Source organism: Coturnix japonica, chromosome 7 (assembly GCF_001577835.2).
Source record: "Coturnix japonica isolate 7356 chromosome 7, Coturnix japonica 2.1, whole genome shotgun sequence".
In the NCBI taxonomy this organism is placed as follows: domain Eukaryota; kingdom Metazoa; phylum Chordata; class Aves; order Galliformes; family Phasianidae; genus Coturnix; species Coturnix japonica.
In genome coordinates this window covers 12406562-12427905 of record NC_029522.1, presented here as the reverse complement: position 1 = coordinate 12427905, position 21344 = coordinate 12406562, and the positions used below count along the sequence as shown (strand labels likewise).

Sequence of the window (21344 nt, the reverse complement as noted above, 5' to 3'; positions counted from 1 at the left end):
TTTATCTGAAATTCATCAACTTTGTTTTCCTAAAGAAAATTTCAAACTCTTTACATGAAACTTTCTCCAACAATTATACCAGCTTCTTACTGAGTTTGACTTGTGTAAAAGCTGGCTTCTAACCTGCTCTTTTCCTCCAGGGCCCAACTGAAACCCTACATAAGATGCTTTTATTCTCTTTTGCCAATGGGAAAGAGAGCAGGGTACTTAGCTGGAGGAGACGAGCTTTTGCTGGATGACTCCATGGCAGATTCCATGGGTGATGTCAGAGGCAAAGTCTTTCAAAATACATCACCTCTTGCCCTGCATAGCTGCTGCAAGTGCATTAACACTGTCCAGTGGGAGGCAAGAGTCAGATTTTGATCTTGAAAACAACCATCAGGTTTCCCTCAGCATGACCTTGCCATTTACATCATAATGGAGATTTAGGGGAAAAGTGATAAGCCGCTTCTGATGGGCATTATTCTGCACATAGCCAGCTTTCATAGGCTCAAATCCTGTCTGATCTCAGAGAACAGCACCTTATTTCTGGCTTTGTATAAAGATACCCTTGGAGTAGTTCAGCTTATTCTTTCAGCTTCATTGGATGACTGTGCTAATTAAAGTTAAAATGAGCTAAGCTAACACGAATGTGTGGGAGACAAATCTCCACTTTGCAGCAATTTGGGCATGTACAAATGAGTTCTTAGCTCTTCTCATATGATTTGAAACACCACTTGAATAACAAAAACATAAAAAAACATCAAGAAATGATTTGAGTATTAGATTCCTGCTAGCTAATTAGGCCAAGAGATGATCTGAAAAAATGCCATAAATAAACACCTGACAAAATGTACCGTTGACCATAAGATATCTCCAGCCATCTCTGCCTTTCTTTTGATCTCACAATACATACAAAACACCTCACACCTGCTGCTTCAGGTTTGTCTCCTTTGGTTGTTCAGGCTTTTTTCTGGATTTGAAAAAAGTGCTGGTGTATTTTTGTAAGTCATTCCTGAATTTCTGCATTGTTTGTTGCTATTTATTGGCACTCTTTGCCCTGTGGATATCAACAATTTCTCTAATTTGACAGGATGGGTTTTGTTCACAAAGTTGACTTTATTTAAGGGCTGCTGGATGAAAGGAAAGGCTGGAAACTTTCTGGTTCTCATAAATTCAGTGTTGCCCCCACTAAAAGGAACAGTTAAAGTGCAAGCCTGCAGGGTTAGAGAAATGCAAATCTTTGGGAAGAAGACCTGAAACTCAACAAAGCTGCTGTCTGTAGTGAGACTGACTCCTTATGCAAGTCTCAAGCTGGGTTTTCTGAAAATTCTTTGCATCTGGACAAGTCTAGCATTTCAAGAAGGACTGGGACATATTTTACTCTCAATTGTTCTCTGCTGAAAGTTCTCAATTTATTTAATTTTCAGCCTCTAAACTAAATTCAGAAACTTGAGGTAAAAAATCCAGTGTTGAGTATTTGAATTCTTTGTCTCTCTGTCATGCCACTAATAAAAAATATTGCAAGGACTTAAATAATCACCCATTTAGCCAGCATATCTTCATGATCCAAAGTGCTTTAAAAGGCTACAAGGTTCTGCTATACTTATTTATAGGTAGGGAATTAAAGGAAGAGACTAGTCAGCTTTAAGGTCATGCAAATGTCAATGGCAGGAACTGGCCTCCTGATTGTCTTGTCTAATTCCGTAGCTGTGGAACCACACTGAAGTATTTTAATGCTGTTTTGAACCATGTTTTTCAACCTTGAGTGTAAATCAGATGAAGGTCTCTTGTATAAAGCCTATGTGAAATCTATACTTCAAGAAAGCTCAGTAAGTCAATTAACGTTTGCAAGATACATGGGCTTAAGAGTAAAGAACACAGTAGGAAATGCAATTAGTCTGCCTGGACTGGTTCTTCCCCTGACAAAACAAACAAACAAAAAAACAAAAAAAGCATTATGGACAGCTGACACCTAGACACCAAGTTGGGTGAAGTGATGTTACAATGTTACACAGACCTGACCCACCCTCCCGATGTCACACATCAGTAGAAATTGCACAATTGTATCTGCAAGTAGTGGCACAGTTAGAGATTGTTGCCTGTGTTGCCTAAGACTGCAACAGTGGTGTCATTAAACTTTTCAGATGAAAGATCAGACTTCATTGCGCTTCAGTTTGCTGATTTTGAACGTTACTGTTACTCTGGAGCGTAGCTACTAGTGACTACTAGTGTATTAACAGCTGAATGGAAGGGAAGGTTTTGTTGGTGCTTACTGGAGCCCAGTAGCGTCCTGGATTAGGCTGCTGCATGCTATTCTGTAGCCATAGTGCAATGTTTGGGCATCACAAGTTGCTTGTGCATAGAGCCCTGCTGCCAGCCCAGCCAGGCAAAAACTGGAATCAAACAGCTCTAGACACAGTACTAAGTATTGTGGGGCCTCAGGTTTTCTGAGCGGTACAAAGAAGAAGCGGCAGATCAGCCAAGTGATTTCTTATTTACAGGAATGTTCTAGGGTGCAGCACAGAGCTGCAAGACTTTGCACTGAGAAGCACTTTTGTACTAACTTTTCTATTTTGTATCCTTTCCTCCTCTAGAAAAAGATGAAAAGAGAGCAAACATCTCACAGGCAGAAGTAAGTGAAATACTTTTTCTTAAAACGCATTTACTGTTAGGATTGAACTACTGTTGAAACCCCTCCAAAATGTCCTGGTCTATTGCAGCAGTTGTCTACACTTATGTACTTACATACCTCCAGCAGCACGGCCATCCCAAAACCCAGCTACTGTATCCCCCAGCTCTGCCCCTTCACCCTTCTACCTCAAACAGAGGGCTGCAAAGCCAATGCAACAGCCCCTTTTGCTCTCCTTTGCCTAGCCCACAGGGGGCACAGGACTGAAGCTGTCTGCAGGAGAGCTGAGAACTGGCTCCTCCCCTCTCATCTTGCCTTGCACAGCTCCTGCAGCTCCCTATCAGTTTCTCCTCCACCGATTGCCCAGAGAAGTCGGCAAAGCACTAAAATAGCAGCAGGAGGTATTGATTGTTTCAGATTTGGATTCATACGTAGGCTTAACAGTGATTCACAGGGGTGAAGACCAACAGCCTATCCCACAGTGATTATAAATAGCTTTCTCTTTCAAAAGAAGGCAATCTTTTATTTATAAATGTTATCACTCCATCCATTGTGATAAGGTAATAGGATTGGTGGCATTCTTGTGGCAGTGTTTTTCTTAAGAGCTGTCTCCAGTGATCTTTGAAGAGATTAAAATTCACTGGTGATACACCAGAGGAAAAGTAGAAGGCAGCATCATTATGAGCAAATAAAACTAAAATTGATGAGAGCAAATAAAGCTTGCTCAAGCACAGCTTTTTTACATTTTTCTTGGGGATGTGGTATGTCTTCAAAACCCAGCCATGTGTGAGATATTGTGTGTTTTCATTATCCTTTGTATATGGAGATATTCCACGTTGGTACATTGGCCAATTGAACTTTTGCAAAAATTGCACTGCCTAAGGAATATGTCTCAGTTAGGTCTTGTTACATATGTATGATGCAGTTACTTCTGTCACTCTATGTGTAACTTCAATGCTGTCATTTTGGAATAATTCATCTTCTGTGCATAAATGTGACTTTGGGGTCAAAAAGTTATACTATCTCTAAAGATATCCCTTAAAACAGGCCTCGCTGAAGGTTCAGTGGTTGATGGATTTGTTTGAGGAGTATTATAATATGTGCAAAAATTGCAGAGGGAGGGATTTTCCATTTGTTTTTGTTAAAATGTACATAGTAATAATTTCATTATTATCTTACATGTGGAGTCATTCTTCATACTGTGGTTAGTTGGAATATTCATTAAAGTAAATCTTGCATTATTATAATGTATACAAGTATTCACCTTCTGAGAGTCAGTTACATAGACTGTTAAAAATGCAGACTGCCCTAACTTTATGCTTTACAGTATCTTTTACAGTTAAGGGTAATTTTCAGCGGTAGTGAGTCTGTTTAGCCTGGGAGCTATAAAAGTTGTCCATTAAGCATACTTTGTCTATTTAAATTTTCCCCGTGTTCACAAAAGTTCAGGAGCTGGCATCAGATTTACACAATATCATTTCCACAGATGCTTCTCACTGTTCCTGAACTGGAAGCAATGCAGAGCACTGCAGTATATCCCAAACCTGACTACCAATGCTGCCTGTATGCAAAGCGTTCAATCCAGCTCTATTGAGGCTGTAAGGAAGTACCACTTAGTCTGAAAAGCGCCCAGGGTAGTTCTGAGTATGAAACAAATTTTTGCACCAGGGAAAACAACCTCAGAGAGTTTTCAGGTAAAGAGAGGAAAGAACTGCACAGTGTAACCCTGAACTGCCACGCACAGAAAGCTCTCTGCCTGTGTCTTACCATCTCTGTCTCTTTTCTTTTTTCAATCCCCAGTGCCAGAGCTCATCACCAAAGCAGCGGAAGCAGAGTGTGTACACCCCACCTGCCCTCAAAGGTACTGTCCAGGTACTGTCCCTGCCCTGGAAACACCATGGCAGTTCTGTTCCCCTGTGCAGAGGGGACACCCAGAAAAAGCCGTAGCTCTGTGTGCCCACAAGCAGAGCACAGGGGCTGTGAGAAGTTGGTGCTTATGTGTCTCTGGTCTCTCACGTGGGAGTGTTTGTCTTCCTGATACTGGGCTGTGATTGGCACAGTCATGGCACACTCAAGGCAGTAAAACAAAAGTGGCAAATCTGTTTAAGGGCCTTGTTTCTCCAGTGACTTGCTCATGCTTACTAGTAGGCAAGATCTATGGGGACTCACCAGCTCCTCAGACCAGCACTTGTCAGTACAGGACAAAGCCAACCATCACCTGGCAGATGATGAATATCTTCAGTTTCCATGCTTTCTGCTCATCACAATTTAGTACCTGGCAAAATACAGGAAGTAAAATATTTGTAGAGTGGATGACAACCACAATCGTTAAGTAGTTTACCATAACAGAGAGCTCTACTTATATCTAATATCTCATTCAATAGCTGCAGTTCTCCAGCACTTAGCAACACTGAACACATCACCTAGGTGCTGCTATCTGTTAGAACCAGCTAAAGTTTGTTTACTAGATATTAGAAATAATCTTCTTATAGTAAGTTTTAATAATTTATGAAAGAAAGTTTTACATGGGTAGCAATAGCTCTTATTGAAGTCATTGCTGCATTATTCCCCTGCATAAGTCTAAATTAAACACCACATAAATTAAAAGCTCTGTGAAACAGGTCCTCACAGTCCTAGGAATACATCCTACTCAGTTACCCCTGCTGAAGTCTGGGGAAGTTCCTGGCATAGTTTGCTCCTACATAAACTTAATTCCCAAGGAAGAAACCTTCTAGAAGAGAGGAGCTCACAGATAATCAGAAACAGCTTGTAAACAGAAGAATGCAAAGTGTAAAATGCCTTTTCTGTACACCTTAACTCCCCAACCAGAGTGATATTCCTAGATGCACAGGTAGGCACCTGGGAGTTGATAATCACATTGTAAACAGCCTGGATTGCCCCTAATTTAACATACTGTAAATGTCATAAATACAAACCTTTTTATTAAAAAAATGTCCTGAAATAGAAAATAAATTATTCCTTCCTCTTCACTGCTACAAAAACATTCATGTTATTTTATTTAGACTGAGATTAGGAGGCAAATGTAGCAATCCAAAATACACAATACTATGAAAAGCATTACTGTGAAACAGAATTTTTTAAAAGATCTTAAATGATTTGAATAATTCTATTTTTATAGGTTGTTTGTTTTTTTCCTCAATAATTCCAGAATAACAGACTTCCTGAGTCTCACTATTCCCTCATCTTTGTGTGTTTTTTCCCTGCTGGCTGTTTCTTTTTCTGTACTTACAGTGTATGCATCAATCTACACTAAAGCATGAGCTTCTGGGTGATTAATATTTTTCAATATAGTACCAGGACAATAGTTGTTATATTAAAAATGCAAATACATTAAAATATTTTAAATGAAAGAAATAAATGAAAATTCAGCACTGATGTACACGTCATAGTAAATGGATGGAGAGCATCATCTTAGCTAAATGTGAGCATACTTTCCCACTATGCCATAGTAACAATCTGAGCTGAAAGACAGTGCTATTATTTGTCTAATACTGCTTCCAAGCACTTTGATTCCACCCTTAATGTGGCTCGTGCTGTCTTAAGGTGGGTTTGCAGTTGCCGTAGAAAGCTGTAGCAAAGCCATGTGTATGCAGAGCCAGTGTCTGGTTAGAGTGCAACAGGTAAGATCTTATTCCTACATATGTGTGTAGGTTCTTTGGTTCCTGCTTTGATTTTCCAAAACAAAAACACAGCAGCATCTCTGCAGACATATTAAATAGCTGACTCATCTCACAGCACTTTTCTTTTTACTGGAATAGCGTGCTGGAAAAATCAATGTGAGAGCTATTGATTTAGGTGGTAATCTGGAGAGAAGATCAGACAGCAAACCAGATAACAGCTCAGTGCATAGTTCTTCCTAGTATTATATTACCATGTCTGATGGATGGCAAAGAGGATTTTTTTAATTCTGCTTTCAAGAGTATTCTTTTTTCCTAATGCTGCTATGCTATGTTTTGTTAATTCCACAGTCTTACACAGTAGGCAATGATGGCAGAAGTCAGGATCTGAAGACTGAACCAAATTCATAATGTTTCCAGTGTATTATGATTTACCTCATCATGATCCTTGTCAACGCTTCTTACCTAAGGACAGTAACGATAACTAATGAAGGACTGAACATAAGGAAGGCTGAAACTTCTGTTTTTTCAGGGCTGCTCTAATGTCATAGACTAAACTCTCAACTCTGCTAAGCTTATACCATCCCACATCAGTGATAGGTTCATCCCATGTACTTAAGAATCTAGTAACTTTTCTACTGTTTTCATCATCTGTTTTGCCTTTTTGCATCCTCTCTTCCTTCCCTGTCCTCTTGGGTTTTTGTATGGGAGCTTCAAATTCTTCCTTACTTCCCTAATTTCCATTGTGCTAATGTGTTAAGTTTGGATCCCTATCACTTTCTCTTTCCATTTTAAGCTCCTCTTCATGCACAGAAGCTGACTTGTATCTCCTGATGAAGAACACCATAAAATCAACCAGGGAAAATACATCAAGAGTTATCAGTTCTGTTCAGACCAAATCATTACTTTTTTTTGGTCAGTTCTCATTGCTTAAGGTTGGTTTCTCCTAGTACTAATCTGCTTATTTTTCTTTATGACAAAATCAGCAAGAATCCTTTGGCCATTTTCCTCTGTATCAAAGCAGACACATAGCTTTTTAAACATGTCCACTCAAACACAAATTGGTGCACTTAAAGATATCTCCATTATTCCAGTTGGAGAGTATGAGGAGCCCTTGGGAGCTGTGTTGGATCCTTACCTTTTTCTCCTCGTGTTCTCCAGAGAAGTGAACTGAAATAACCCTCCCAGGCAGAGAGGTGCGGCACAGACTGTGCTTATCCCTGGTAAAAATTCTTCCTTAGCACCTCATCACCACCTGAAAATTAAAAGAGCACATTTGAAACTCACAGCTTCCAATCTAAAGATATACTTTGTACCAAAGCAGTTTTCCTATTACCTAGAAATCATGTTTTGTTTCAGCTCATTTGTGAAAGGAAACACAGACTGGAGTGACAGGAAACAAGGTTTACAAAGACAAGCAGAAGACAGTCTGAGCTGTTCCCAAATCTGCATTGTTCCCCAGAGGTCCCAAGTCTCCACATTATCTACCAGCCCCCTCTGCTATTAATACAAGCAGCTATTTAAATACCATCAAGGTCTTCCCTTGAGAAGAAAATGCTCATTCCTGAGTGGTTTGAAGACTTCATTAGTAATGAACCCACTGGTGTGGGTGTGCTAGAGGTCAGGGAAATAGGAAACCTTCCCTCATCTGTGTTCACACTGCAGGAGGCTGTTGGGGCCAGCATCAAGATCTTGCTAATCTCAAAGAGCTTTGAAGAAAGCTCTTGCTGCTTTCTGTGGACCACCTTTGCAATTAGCTGCCATCAGAACATAATGGAAGACTTTCCCTACAGAAGTGAAATCTTCTACTCTGTCTTCCCTCTACCCTCTGGGAGGATGCATCCTTTAAATTCCCCTCTTAATGTTTTTTTCTTTGCATATGTATGGTTGAAATTATACAAGTATAGTGTACAGTTGGAATAATACAAATATAGTTGGAAATAGATAGCCAGAGGGTATCTAAGGAAAAGGACTCACCAACTCTGAGGCCTTCAGTCAAGATGGGTGCTCACCAAAAAAGCTCCACAAAGGATGGTGGTAGTCAGCCCTTAAATGGGATTTAGGAGAGGAGGAGTCAATCTCCAACCCTCCAAGGAGTACAACTGAATTACCTTCACCTGTGCTCCTGCAGCTGACTGTTGCTTGCCTCAGATGGTTAATCAGAGAGGTACAGGCTGTGATCAATAGTTTCCCTTACAGCACAGAAGACAAGATTTTTTCTTCAACTAGGTCCTAGGAACAACATTTGAAATGGGATGAAGTGTGAGTTGTTACTATCCTAAAGAACATTTTAAACATCTTTTGGTTTGATTCATTAAAACAACCAGGACCTGGTAGCTGTTCCCAGAGCATTCAGATCCAGGGATTTGATACATGCATAATTGTAGTATTTACAATGATGGCTGATATTAAATGAGCTCTTTCTAGTTTCTGCCATGAATTTCAGATGCTGGGCTTGTTTAGTACCTGCCTGTTCTCCAAAGGAAACAAAATGTAGAATAAATTATTAAAATCATGATGTCCCTCCTGAAATTTGTAATTTATTAGAAGCAATTAGTACAGTATGTGGCCCTCATCCAAATTCGTAACCCCTTAGGCCAACTTGACAATGTCTGATGCATCTCATTACTTTGTGATTGAAGGTTAACAGGGAACACAGTCTGGAGACATGAAGTTGTTACTGTGGTAGGCACTGAGCGCAAAGCTCATGAGAATCATCACAGAGCAAAAATCTGAGGCTAAATTTATTTCAAGTGGGAGAAGAGCAAAGTTTGTGAGTCTTAAGCAGTCTCTACAAAATTGTCTTATGGCTGGTCTTCTTATATGGCAAACTGGCTAGCTTCTGTCATTAACCAAATTCAATAGGAAGAAAACAAGAAATATTATGCAAAACCAAAAAAAAAAAAAAAGAAAGAAAGAAAAAGAAAAATAGTATGTATTTGTGTCATTTGTGCTTCATAACAGTTTCAATTTAATTTGTAGAAAATTAATGTTAGCCACAACCTTTTACACATCTTGTACTGTTTTCTGAACATCAAGATAGGCTTGTCAAAGTTCACAGACTAAGCTAGTACTGCTCATATGCTTCTCTTATGTGGGTAAGTTACTTTGTCTCAAGGTTTTACATCTATCTTCGTTCTTCCAGTGAGCTAAGTGACAGAAATAAATTCTGGGCAGTTGGCTGGGATAGGTCCACAATGAAGGCACAGGCCAGAACCTGAAGCAATCACCACCAAGGATGTGACCAAGTTCTTTTCAGACCCTTTAGCCCAGATGGTGCCCAATCTTCAATCCCTTCCTTTTAGGTAGAAGATATATCTCAATAATTGTTTCTTGGGTAATAGAAGAGGGTGAAAATCTGTGCCATTATTTGTGTGTGTGTTACTCCTGTTCACCAGTGAACTGTGATGTGATATAGCACTATCAGTGGGTTTTGTTTCAGGAGTGGAAGCCCCACAACTGTTAGGGCTTCCTGAAGCGCTGGTAAAGAAAAGTCAATCTTGCACAATGACATTTTTTTTTTCATAGCGAGATCACACACACACACAAAAACAAAAAAAAAAGTGGAGATTTGGTTTCAAAATATTTTGTTTGTTGTGTGTTTTTAAACTATTCTTATCTGTATCTTAGTCACAAAAGCACACTGAGGCAACTGCATCACTTAATATAGCATGGCCTTGGACAAATTCCCTGGCTCCATTTCAACTAATGTATCAGACCTAGTCACAGAGGTGGTATTTCCCATATATGTGCTGCTGTAAGAAAGAGGAGGGATACACACCTTCGCTGTTGTTTCTCAGGATGCTACCTTCCACTGCTTGGTCTATTTTCCTCACTCTCTCTATTCCTCTCTTCTGCCTCAGACTTGTACAGTAGTATGATAATAGTAGATACAAACAAACAAACAAGCCCCAACATCAACAACAAAAAAAAGACCTAATTAGTGAATCTCTGACCTGGTGACCAGGATGCATTAGATTGCTACCACCTCAAGTTCAACCAACTGCCACCAAAAGTTGGCAGATGCTGCCGTAGTCTGTGTTTGATTCCTTACTTCTGGCAGCACTGAATGTGTTTCATCTCACACAGCTGGCAGCTCCTAATTCAAAATGGCTGTGGCCCTGGCTGCAATAAATACCACATTACCTTTAGCGAGACTGAGGTGTTCAGTGGAGATTAAGCTTGACATCTGGTATTCGCAAAAATGGGCATTTGTGCTACAGCTTGTCATCTGCCACTGGTACCTGGCATGTGAAAAAGAAAAGGTTGCACTGAGCACTAATATCAGCCCCCATGAATTCATCACTGAATTCACCACGAATTGTTTAAGGCCTGATCCAATGCTGACTAAAGTCTGGGGAATATTTCCACTGGCTTCATTCTGTTCAAAGGGCAGACCCTTCTGGACTTGTTTTCATGATAGAAGGGTAAGATTACCAAAGTCTTTGAAAGAGCATTTCTGGCTTGGAAATATCATTACTGAGTATTGCCACACCAAAGATAGAGCAGTGTAAGCATCATGGTACCAATTGCTCCTAAGCAGTAATAAAAGACATTTAGAAGTAAATCTTTACAGAGACAAGAACATAAAATATTACATAATGTGGGAGACTCAGTACTCACTTTTAAATATAAAGTAGAAAGCCAAGGAAGAGCAATGTGTTGTTCTGGTTACTTGATATCATGAGGCATATTTTCAGTTAAAATCCAAAGATTTAATAGGGCTGTGCTCTGAACTGAAAGAGCTTTTGAAGAAATGATAATATTTCTATATGAAAAGATGTTAGGTTCCTGGGAAGCCAGTCACCCGGCAGGGCATTAGATTTTCTATACTGGCTGTAACCATATGTTCTGGGTTGGAGGTTAACAGCCTAGCCCCAAGGCAGACACTGACTTCAGTGTGGCCTGTTGTAATAAATAGTTGCCCCTTTGTTCTTCTCAAGCACTGAAATCCCTGAGTTTGATCCCAAACAAGGAGATTGAATGAACCAGCAGGGCTCCTGAGCAGTGTTTGACCCCTCCTTGGCATCTGGACAGGAGTTGCAGGACTATGTGTACAGGATGAATGGGTTTGTCAGATATTCACTATCCCTAGCTCTCTGTAGAGAGCCAGCCTGCTGGGCAGAACAGGTCTCTCCTTCTGGGGGAGCTGGCTCACATGCTGGTGGCTGCAGGAGCAAAGGTAGGAACAGCTTGACCAGGAGGCAAGGAATCAATAGACATATCTCCCTAAGGAGGGCTTTTGCAAAGAGCCTCCATGGGATGCAGGCTCACCTTTTGCCTAATTCACTCTTAAACAAAAATTCTGCATTTTCCATCTGATTTCTTATCTCAGTATCACCTTGATGTCTCTTAATTTCTCCCAAGAGCCTTAAAATATGCTCTTCCAGGGCAGTAGCTTAGCATTTGTTCTTTTAGTTTCTATCGCCAAGTTTTATTCTGACCTGAGGAGAAATCTAAGCAGTATAGTAGCTTTATGGTATCTCTGTCTCTGAACAATGTGGTCCTTAGTTCTGTGTTTAGACCAAATTAAAGCTGAAAAAATTAGCATCTTTCCTCAATTGCCATCTGTGTTGGGTTCCCTGTGATGGGGTGTTTTCTTTTTTGGATTGGATGCTTAATAGTCTGAATTTAATGAAAAGTGAAAAATTCTCTAAAGATGGCCATGTGGTTCTCTTTCCCTCCATAATTTCTCCCTTTCCTCACCCCTTGGGATGCAACATTGCCTGGTTTGGCAGGAACAGAGAGTTCCCAAAACCCTCCACCAGAGCTTTGGCATGGAGACAAGAACATGAGCAGCCTGAAGATTTCAACCACATCCTTTTCAGCCCATGGCTAGAGCTGAAAACTCAAATGAATTGTGTGTGAATGTGTCCAGGAAAAAAAAAAACAAAAAAAACAGGAAATACTGCAGCAAACATATGGATTTGAAAAGGGATTCATTTTCCTGTGAGTTGTACAGGCCAAAAGGAAGTTGTTTAAAGAGCTCTCATTGGTTATAGCTGATAATTATTCCTGAAACAAGATTTTTCAGTTTTTTTTCAGCCCTCACTCAACCTGTGAACCGATGTTATCCCACACAGCATCTGAGCAATCTGCAGAGTAGTTACTTTCAAGGATACCTTTAAAAAGACCTGTGGGATTTAACGGCCACTCAGAAGAGGAAAAAAAAACAACAAAACACCTAATAAGTTTGCTATGAGCTTCTCGGCCCAGGGCATGTTCAATTCGATGTGTTGTGCACACAGCAAGAAAACTGTGTGACATGTCTGGCAAACCCTGCAAATGGTGCAGCTGTGCCCAGCCTGCCATGGGGCACTGGGAGGGATGAGATCTGCTTCCTCAGAGGAGCACCTGTGGGAGCAGCATCAGATGGGGGAGGCGAGAGAGTGGGTTCTGCAAAGCCAGCAGCCCAGAAACACTCGGTGCCCACAAAGTGGACTTCCTTGCAGAGCCAGCGGTAGGCGGCACATTGCTCTTTTCCTTTCTGGAATGAGGAGAGTCGGTGTTGAATAAGCTTTCTCTTCCACTGCCTCGCCATCCTCGAGAAAGCAGAATTACTAAGCAGTCTCTCACGGAGATTTTTTTGGCATGAAAGCTCCCCCTGGTGACCGGCAGGTGTATTTTCTTACCGCTAGAATTAGGAAGGGGCATTTTTTCTAAAGAAACATGTTGAAATTGGGGGAAATTGGCAAATAAGGCTATAAGAGAACTAGTGGAATGATATAAAAGTCCAACTATGACTCACATTTCTCATCTAAAATCTGTTAGGTTATTACTGCGTTTTACCTGCATGTCACTACTTTTCCCCAAATACTGCAGTGCTCAGAGCCACATTTTTCCTTCAAGCTCACTCTTGATAAGACCAAAAGTAAGAACAGTGTTAAAGCTCACTTCTACAGAATCTATGAGTCTGAAATGAACATGTCTAATCGTGTAGAGATGTGTCTACCATTTTTTGCACTTTGGCTATATTTTCCACAATGAAAATAAGAATACCTGATATTTTTTTCTCCTATATTATTATTTTCACTTTCCAGAAGAATTGAGAGCAACACTTATTTCCAGCCTTTGTCTATTAATTTAAGTACCAGATCTTGTTCTTCCAGGATGTAATTACACTCTGGTTGTACTGGATGCTGGCTCTGGGGTATTTTGATGCCTTAGGCAAACCAGAAGATGTAGGTTTCTCACAAGTTCGAATCACTCACACAATAAAGAGCCACTAAAGATTTTGCCCCTGATGTTTTGCTGCCTATGGCAACTGTGAAGTGAGACCAGCTGTGTCTGTAGCAATGCAAATCATTTCTGGTGGCTGCATTCCATGTTGAATTCTTAGCATTTGTTAGTATTTCTGATTACTCAGTACTGATTTCTTAGTATATGATTTAAATCTGTCTTAAGAATAAGAATTCGGTAGACTTTCTGTTGTCAGAAAGCTGTCCTATCCCTGCACCTCCAGGGCAGCCTGGTGTGCCTCAGAAGATTACAGCACACAAGACTATTCACATAATCTCAGTCTGGACTGAGATGTCAAATAGCTAGAAATGATAAGGTCACACTCTTTAGTGTGTTTTTAGGTACAGCTTTTAAAAGAGCCAACTATTTATGAGTTAGGAGCATGGATTCTTTAACAAAAAAACAACTACCTGAACACCAGGAACAATTGTGAAAATTAAGGATATCTATCTGCCATCCACCTCCTACTTCTGTTTAGTTACTTTCTGACTGCAGTTGCAATTCTATGTTAAGCATATCTATACCTTATTAAATAGCAATGTTAGACACAGTTCCCTTGGTGACACTCCTCTGCTTTAGAAGATGAAGAGCTTGTACATGATGCGAGGACAGAAGTCAAAAGGCTCAAACTGAGATGGATGAAATACAATTTAACATACTTTTTTGCTTGCTTTTGCTGTAAGAGCAGTCAAACAGTGGAACAGGTTGCCTAGAAAGCTTGCAGCTCCCTTCCCTGAAGATATTCTAAACCTGACCAGACATGGTTGTTGTACAGTCAAACACACAGTAAGCATAATGCAAAAATAGTTGTAAATAGATAGGCAGAGATTATCTATGGGAAAAACTCACCAACTCCAAGGCCTTCAGTCAAGATGGGAAGTGTTGAAGCTTGCCACCAGAACTGCACAGAGAAACAGCCTCCAGAAAGAAATGCTACCTGAGTGGTGGTCAGCCCCTAAATGAAATCTAGGAGAGGTGGAGTGCTCCACCCCTTCTGGGAGCACAGCTGAATTACCTTCACCTGTGCACCCACAGCTGACCCGACACTTGCCTCAGATGGTTTAATCAGAGGTTCAGTCTGTGATTAACAGTTTTCCACACAGTTGTAGACAGCCTGGTTGGGTTAGGCAGTCCCTTGAGAAACCACTCCAGCCTTACCAACTCTGTGGTTGAATGGCTGTCTTATTTACCATTTCTGAAATGTAGATATTTCATAGTATGGTATTGGCAAGCATGATAAAAACTTCATCTTTCAGCTGCTCATGCCAGAATTTCACCTTTGTTCTGATGGATGACATCTTTTGTGGTGTTACGTTTCCTACTTCTGCTAGAGCACTGTCTAAACATTGATTTGCTTGGTCAATAGTGTGAAAAATATCTCTGAAAGTTCTAGCATGGGAAGCACCTCCTTAGTAACCAGGGTGTTAAAAGAGAAGAGGGACTGGACTGGCTCTGACCTCCTAGAAGAGCTCTGGTGCTCTCAGATGTTCAGACTGACTTTGTTGTATCTCGCTGTGTTGGAATTGCTTTGGTTAGCATGAAATGCCTGCTGCCTGTGGCTACAACAAAGACTCAAGCCTTGTTCAGCTTTCACCTTCTAAAATGGATCCCAGCTGTTTGAGGAGATCTGAGCAGCTCACAGACAATGATGTGGTGAAAATGGAGCAGGCTCATTCTTCCACAACAGGTTCCTTTTTGGTTGTAAGACCTGCAGCTACCATAACCTTAACACAGAGAAAATGGAAATTGCCTGCTATTCATATGCCACCCATGAAGGAACTATGATGGGGATAATTTAATGTAAACACAGACTTATCCATCACTTGTTCAATCATCACAATGTTTTTGTCATTTTGAAGGAGTCTGTAAGATACCTAAATGAACAGGAGAGCTCATTCTAGTGTTTACAATATTACTGATGTCAGGTTATGTGGGTGCCAAAATTCTATCTCCTTTGTCACTGTAAGAAGGATCACAATGAAGACTGTAATTACAACTCAGTAGGGGATTCATCAGCAAATTAATGCAGAAGCTTATAGACTTCTGACAGAAACCAAACAGACTGGATTAATTAAAACTGAAAGCCACACAGAACATGGAATTATGAAAGCAAAACACAGAGCTGCATTTTTTGCTGACCAGCAGAGTTGTTGGTTAAAAAGTATAACTCACTGGGAAGCTTTCTATCTGCACTTTAAAAATCTCAGGCTGCAATGCACTCAGCAAGAAATTCAGATCTGCCACTAACAAACCTCGTGCTGCTTCAGAGCCAAGCCACAGAAAGAATTGATGTCCACAAAAAGAACATCAAAAATAGAAAATACAGATCCAGAAGACACAACACAGAACAGCTGTGGTCCTCAGACAAGACTTGGGATGGAGCAGGGGAAGCTGTGAAGCAGCAGGAACTGCTCAGCCCTTACATGCAGAACTTCATTCATCCCACTGTGGGCTTAGCCTCCTGCTCTGGAGCTCGGCAGCTTTCAGCCTCTGCCGGGGATTCTCTCCCCTCAGGATGTGGCAGTCACTTTTTTTTTTTCTCTGTTTAGGTTTCTTGACCTCAGAAAAATCTCCATATTGGCAAAACAAAACAAAACAAAACAAAAAAACATGAAAAAGTAGAGCCACAGTACAATTGTTCAGGAAAAGAGGAGCAGCTGGATAATTCTGTCTGTTAACACTGAAGTCAGATAAGAACAACTAAGGAGAACTGAGATACAGCTGCTCAGAAATGTCTCATGGAGCTGTGGAGATCGAAATGCTTCATAAAGCACTTTCAATAAGGTCCTGAATGCACAAATCTCTGAGTGTTTAAGTTAATTTCCCTCGTGTTTTCATCTCAGATAAGAAGTTAATTACTTTTCCTACAGCACGACTAGATCTTTATGTTAAAAAACTAGGCAAAACTGAGTGTTTTTGTGCCACTAATATAAACTTTTTTGAAGATATCTTTTTATTTTTCTCCTCATAATGAAAATTCTTTAGTTTCAGGGTTTTATTCCTAATCTCAGGCAAGCAACAATTGCAGAGCTCTAAGCGAGTGCAAATATTCAGCTGTTGAAGTCTGCTGCTATCATTTTTATAAATGCTTTGGTCCAACTCCATTCTGCTTAAGCTGTCAGTCATGTAGTTAGCCTGGATGTGGAGAATCAGACACTGGGAGTCTCTATTGCCAGTGTGAGGGCTCAGAAGCAACGCTGCTCCTCTCAAAAGAATGCAAGGGTCAGTGGGCATCTGTGCACAGTCTACCCAGAGTGCCACAGGACATCCCACAGGGATATTCTGTGTGGTGCTGCAGCTGTGAGCAGGAACATAGAATCATAGAATCATAGAATCACCAAGGTTGGAAAAGACCTAAAACATCATCACCTATAACCAATAGCTCCCACTAAAAGCCAATGGGGTGGGCACTGGAGCTACATTGCAGTAGCAGGGCAGTGCAAACAGAGCTGATCAGCCTATTTATGGTTCAAGTCTTATGTTCATCTGTAAACATCCTCAGAATTAAAAGAACCTTCTTAGCCTTACAGATTGACAATGAGGTTCTGAGTTATTAACTTTTATTCATATAAATCAGCTTTGGTGGCCTGCAGCACCTTGGCTGTGGGTGCTTCAGGACATGCAGGCTGCTTCGATTGTCTCACCATGAGCACATGGAGTTGGAGCAGACAGCTCTAAGCCTCTGTCTGAACGGAATAAAGCTGGGATGAAAGGATGTCAGCTGAAGAATTTCAGCTGTCCCTGCTGCAGGGCCCAGCAGCCCCGTGAGCCCATCATTATGCATGTGGGAACCGTCTTGCCACGTTTTTCACCTCAAGCTGTCACAGAGGTATTTGACTCAGAGCCGCCTTCCACAGAATCAGCTGAGAAATGTTTTCTGACTTCCCAAAGAATGAACTAAGGGCTGAGGTTGTTGCAGTCTGAAACATCCGTGCAGCTGACTGCAGCAGCTTCCGCTTTCCGTTGGAACCCTTAGGACTGACTGATCCCTGCTAGCAAGGAAACCAGCAAAAGGAGATGTTTATATTCCAGCCTGAAGCAATAAAACCTCAGTTTACTCTGTTGGCTTATGCTAAGTAAGGGGTACTGTCCCTTGATCACAGCTCAGCTGACCCCTGTGTCCGGTCCATGTTCCAGCCAGCCTGTGTGGGATTGACAAAGCATTGCTGTGCTGAAGCAGCTCCCTCATGCTGGTGTGGAGGAGTCAGAGATGCTTCAGGCAGCTTCTGGGAGAGGAAACTGGAGTAGAAAGTGCAGTGTGAGAGAGTAAAATGGAAAACAGACAGAATTTTGCAACATCAATTTGCTGCTCCCATATGGTCTTCACTGTGCCTGTGTGACACTGGGTCTTTTGGCTGCAGAGAAAGAAGCACAAGTCCCTGAGCTTGTCATTTAAAAGGCTCCCACAAGGACTAAGTATAATATATCTGGAGCTAAGAGATGAATTAGTAACAGCTATCAGGCATTTAGAAAATTAGGCAGTCCTCGTTGCTTGGCATCAGAAAGGTCATTCACAAATATTTATGAGGCCGTGGTGACCTGCTGGATATGCTGATGACCTGATCTGCTCCAGGTGTGACCTACATAAACCCATTGGATTTCCCGGTACTTCAGATCATTTGTTTTCATTTGGTTATCTGTATTTTTGAAAAAGATCCATATTACTCAGAAAAAATAAGAAGTAAATATAATTGGGGGCAGAATAGTGTCTTGGTCTCATAATCACATTAAATACATGATAACTTTTTCTTCTCCTTGGTCTGAACTAAGATATAAAATAATGTAGCACGTGCTGTTTGCCTGATTTACAGCTTGCTAAAACATCAGCTTATCTAACTACCACACTGGTCCTTCAAATTCTTGTCCTGAACTCTAAAGACACACCGTGTGTGCTGGTCTTTGAAGACTCCTCCACACTCAGACAGCAACAGCCAGAGTCTGGCTTTGCTTTTCTTTGCATAATCTAAATGGAAGTCTGAGAATACCTAATTTGTGTGTTACTTCTTCTAATTTATAGTACTGTACGTACATTCATTGTGAATAAGTTGTTGTTTCTTTTATAACCAGAGATAAGATCAATCACAAAAGCTGATCCTTCATTTCCTGAAAAAAATTTAAAAAATAAAAAAAAAAAAGGAAGAGAATATCCCACTGGGATCTGGAAGATCAAGACCAAGCCCTGCGATGCCAAAAGGCCTGGGTGTGTTCACCTGTTGAACTTGTGAAGGGCTAGGTCTGTATGCTTTGTTGTTGTCATTTCACAAATTACTGTTGGATGTTCTCTGTACCATTGGTGGCTTAGAGACTACCTGTAGGATAGTCTGCAGGGGGCACACAATGGGGTAAGGGTGCCAGAGCTGCCAAAGAGGCTGGGTTGCTGCTCCTGTGGAGATAGGTATTGGGTGCTTATATTTCCCTGTATTCCTCAGTTTTATCTTGTCTTCACTTTCACAAGTTGTATACACCATCTTTTTGGCAGTGGAGCTCACTCAAAGTCCCTGCTTACCCAAGCCAACAATCTTCTGGTTCAGCTGCTTGTTTTTCTGTAGCAGTGCAGACTACACCTGTGCTGGGAGGAGGCTGCTCCCAGAGTCCTGCCAGCTCTCCTGGGCTCTACATGGCTGCCTCCAACTGGAGCCTGCTTACCAGTGTTGAGAGTAATCCCCAGATGTGTGCTGGAAGCTTTTTTTCATGAAATGTATTTTTTGTTGTTATTGTGCTGTCCGTTTTTTAATTATTATTTTTTAAATTTGTTTCAACTGAAAACAAAACTATGACAAAAGAGTTTTAGAGAAGTCCAAATATTTTAGGCTGATTGATAAATTCAGACAAAATGTTCCACAAAAGGACTTTTTTTTCTCCCAACCTAGTGGCTTGAATACATTATTTTTGTTTTGCTATTCCCGTTTTTGCTGAAGGAACTAGACCATATTTCATTTAGGATTGGCACAAAGTAGACATTTTCATTTGGCTATCATCCTCTTTGCCCAGGTTTATTTGCTTGATAATTTCAAAGTGATCTATGTGCTGAAAGTCAGCCTGCTTTGTCTGTGGCTCAGCTTCAGCTTCCACTCTTTCTTGAAAATTTGGATATTAGTTTTCAATAGGGAGGGGATAAGTTCTCAATCATAAAACTAAATAATCCTCCAAACTGCTGGGAATTCAGATTGCCAAGCTGACTCCAACCCAAAGTTTCATAAATGTCAACAGTGTTCCTTGTGCAGTGAAGCAGAGTGAAGGCAGAAGCGTTAAATAGGAAGGGGAACTGTCTTAATTACGTGAGATGGGGAGCTGCCTTAATTACCTCTTTTTTTTTTTCTTTTTTTTTTTTTTCTATTTTAAGGAGAAATTTAATTCAGGAACACTTGGTTGTTTCATATCTTAGCCTTTTAATTTGATGCTTTGGTCAGATGGAGAGAAACAAAAAGCAAGCTGTTGATTAAACAGCATAGATGTTATTATGTGACTACAAAAATGCCAGGAAGTTGTCCCACTTGCACTCATAATTTAAAAGTAATCTAGAAATATGCTTTGAGGCAGTGACTTCATCTAAAAAGAATTAACAGTTCAAAGTGTATTAGTGCACGTCTGTTGAATGCAGCTTGGCATTAAGGGTTTCTTCATCAGCATTAATTGGATTAAATTACCTACAGTGAAATATGAACCCTTTCAGTAAAAGCAATTCTTGTCGTGCTGGCTTCAGAAACATTAAGGAGTGGGGGAGAAAAGGGAGAGAAAAAAGCAAATGTCAGTGTTTAGATAGGCTTTGTTTTAAGGCAGAATACAATGATTTTGAGCAACCGGTGGGTGTGAGATTGTGGTGAATGTGCAGTGAGAAGGTGTGTCCAGGGACAGTGAGCAGCAGCAGAGCTGGAAAGGCTTTGCCCTCAAAAGAACAGTCCCAGATGAAGCAGGGCTGGAGACCACCATAAGTTTTTTATGCAAAATGAGTGACTTGATGCTCTGAATTTGGATCTATAAGTATACTGTGTATAAGCAGTAACTTCTAAAATATCCTGGTTTTGGGTTCCTGTGTTTTGTTTTTCTTTTCTGCTTGTTATTTATTTGCTTTAATGAGTAGAATTTCTGTCTACATTTATGGTTCATCTTTAATGCACTACCTCATGAGTGAATAGGGACAATCCCAGTTAACATCGCTCTGGTGCCTCTTGGTTACTGTTTAGGAAAAGAGCTATGAACTCTGTTTCATGGTGCAATGTGCAGGAAGAGTGAAAAGATGAAAAAGAAATATTTCCCTTTTTATTAAAGCAACACCACCATAGTAGCAGTAGTTAGAACAGTTGGAGTGACCTGAGTAATAAGTTTTTACTCAATCTCCAGCCAGACTACAACCCTTTAGCAAGCAGATATTGCTAGACAGAGATCTAAATTCTCAGCAGCTGGCTTAGACTGCAGTATTGACAGGAGTTTCACAGCCTGTATGTCAATTCATACCAACTTCCTACATTGCATAGCCATCTTATTTCATAACAGTGCTAGCAAGATCAAATAATTCTGGCAACCTCCACCACAACATTTTTAAAATTTGTGAAGGTCAGCTTTAGGAGTCTTCTACATGCATTGGCCAGTGTAGGAATTGCTGCAAGTCTGTACATTCTAAGGAAGTATGGTATTGAATGTCTGGCAAAGGGGAGGGAAGGATGTAGAAAGGAGGTTATGAAAAACAACTAACAGTGATAGTGGCCTGGTACATGAGAATGTCATCTTCAAAACTCTCCCTGATTCCTAGCAACCCCTTCTGTTAAGCACTTTAATAGGATCCCCATAGGAGGTGGTTGAGTCACTATCCCTGAAGGTGTTTAAAAACCATTTGGATGTGGTGCTCAGGGACATGA

At 40.7% G+C, this 21344-nt stretch overlaps 1 protein-coding gene across 1 annotated transcript in view; it reads left to right on the top strand.

The window, feature by feature from the left end:
- The window catches only part of PPP1R1C (protein phosphatase 1 regulatory inhibitor subunit 1C), a 43766-nt gene that overhangs the window by 17773 nt on the left and 4649 nt on the right, over positions 1-21344 (top strand). Inside the window, 2 exon segments of the mRNA XM_015868305.2 lie at positions 2577-2614; positions 4412-4472. Coding sequence (XP_015723791.1) covers positions 2577-2614; positions 4412-4472 — 99 coding nt within the window.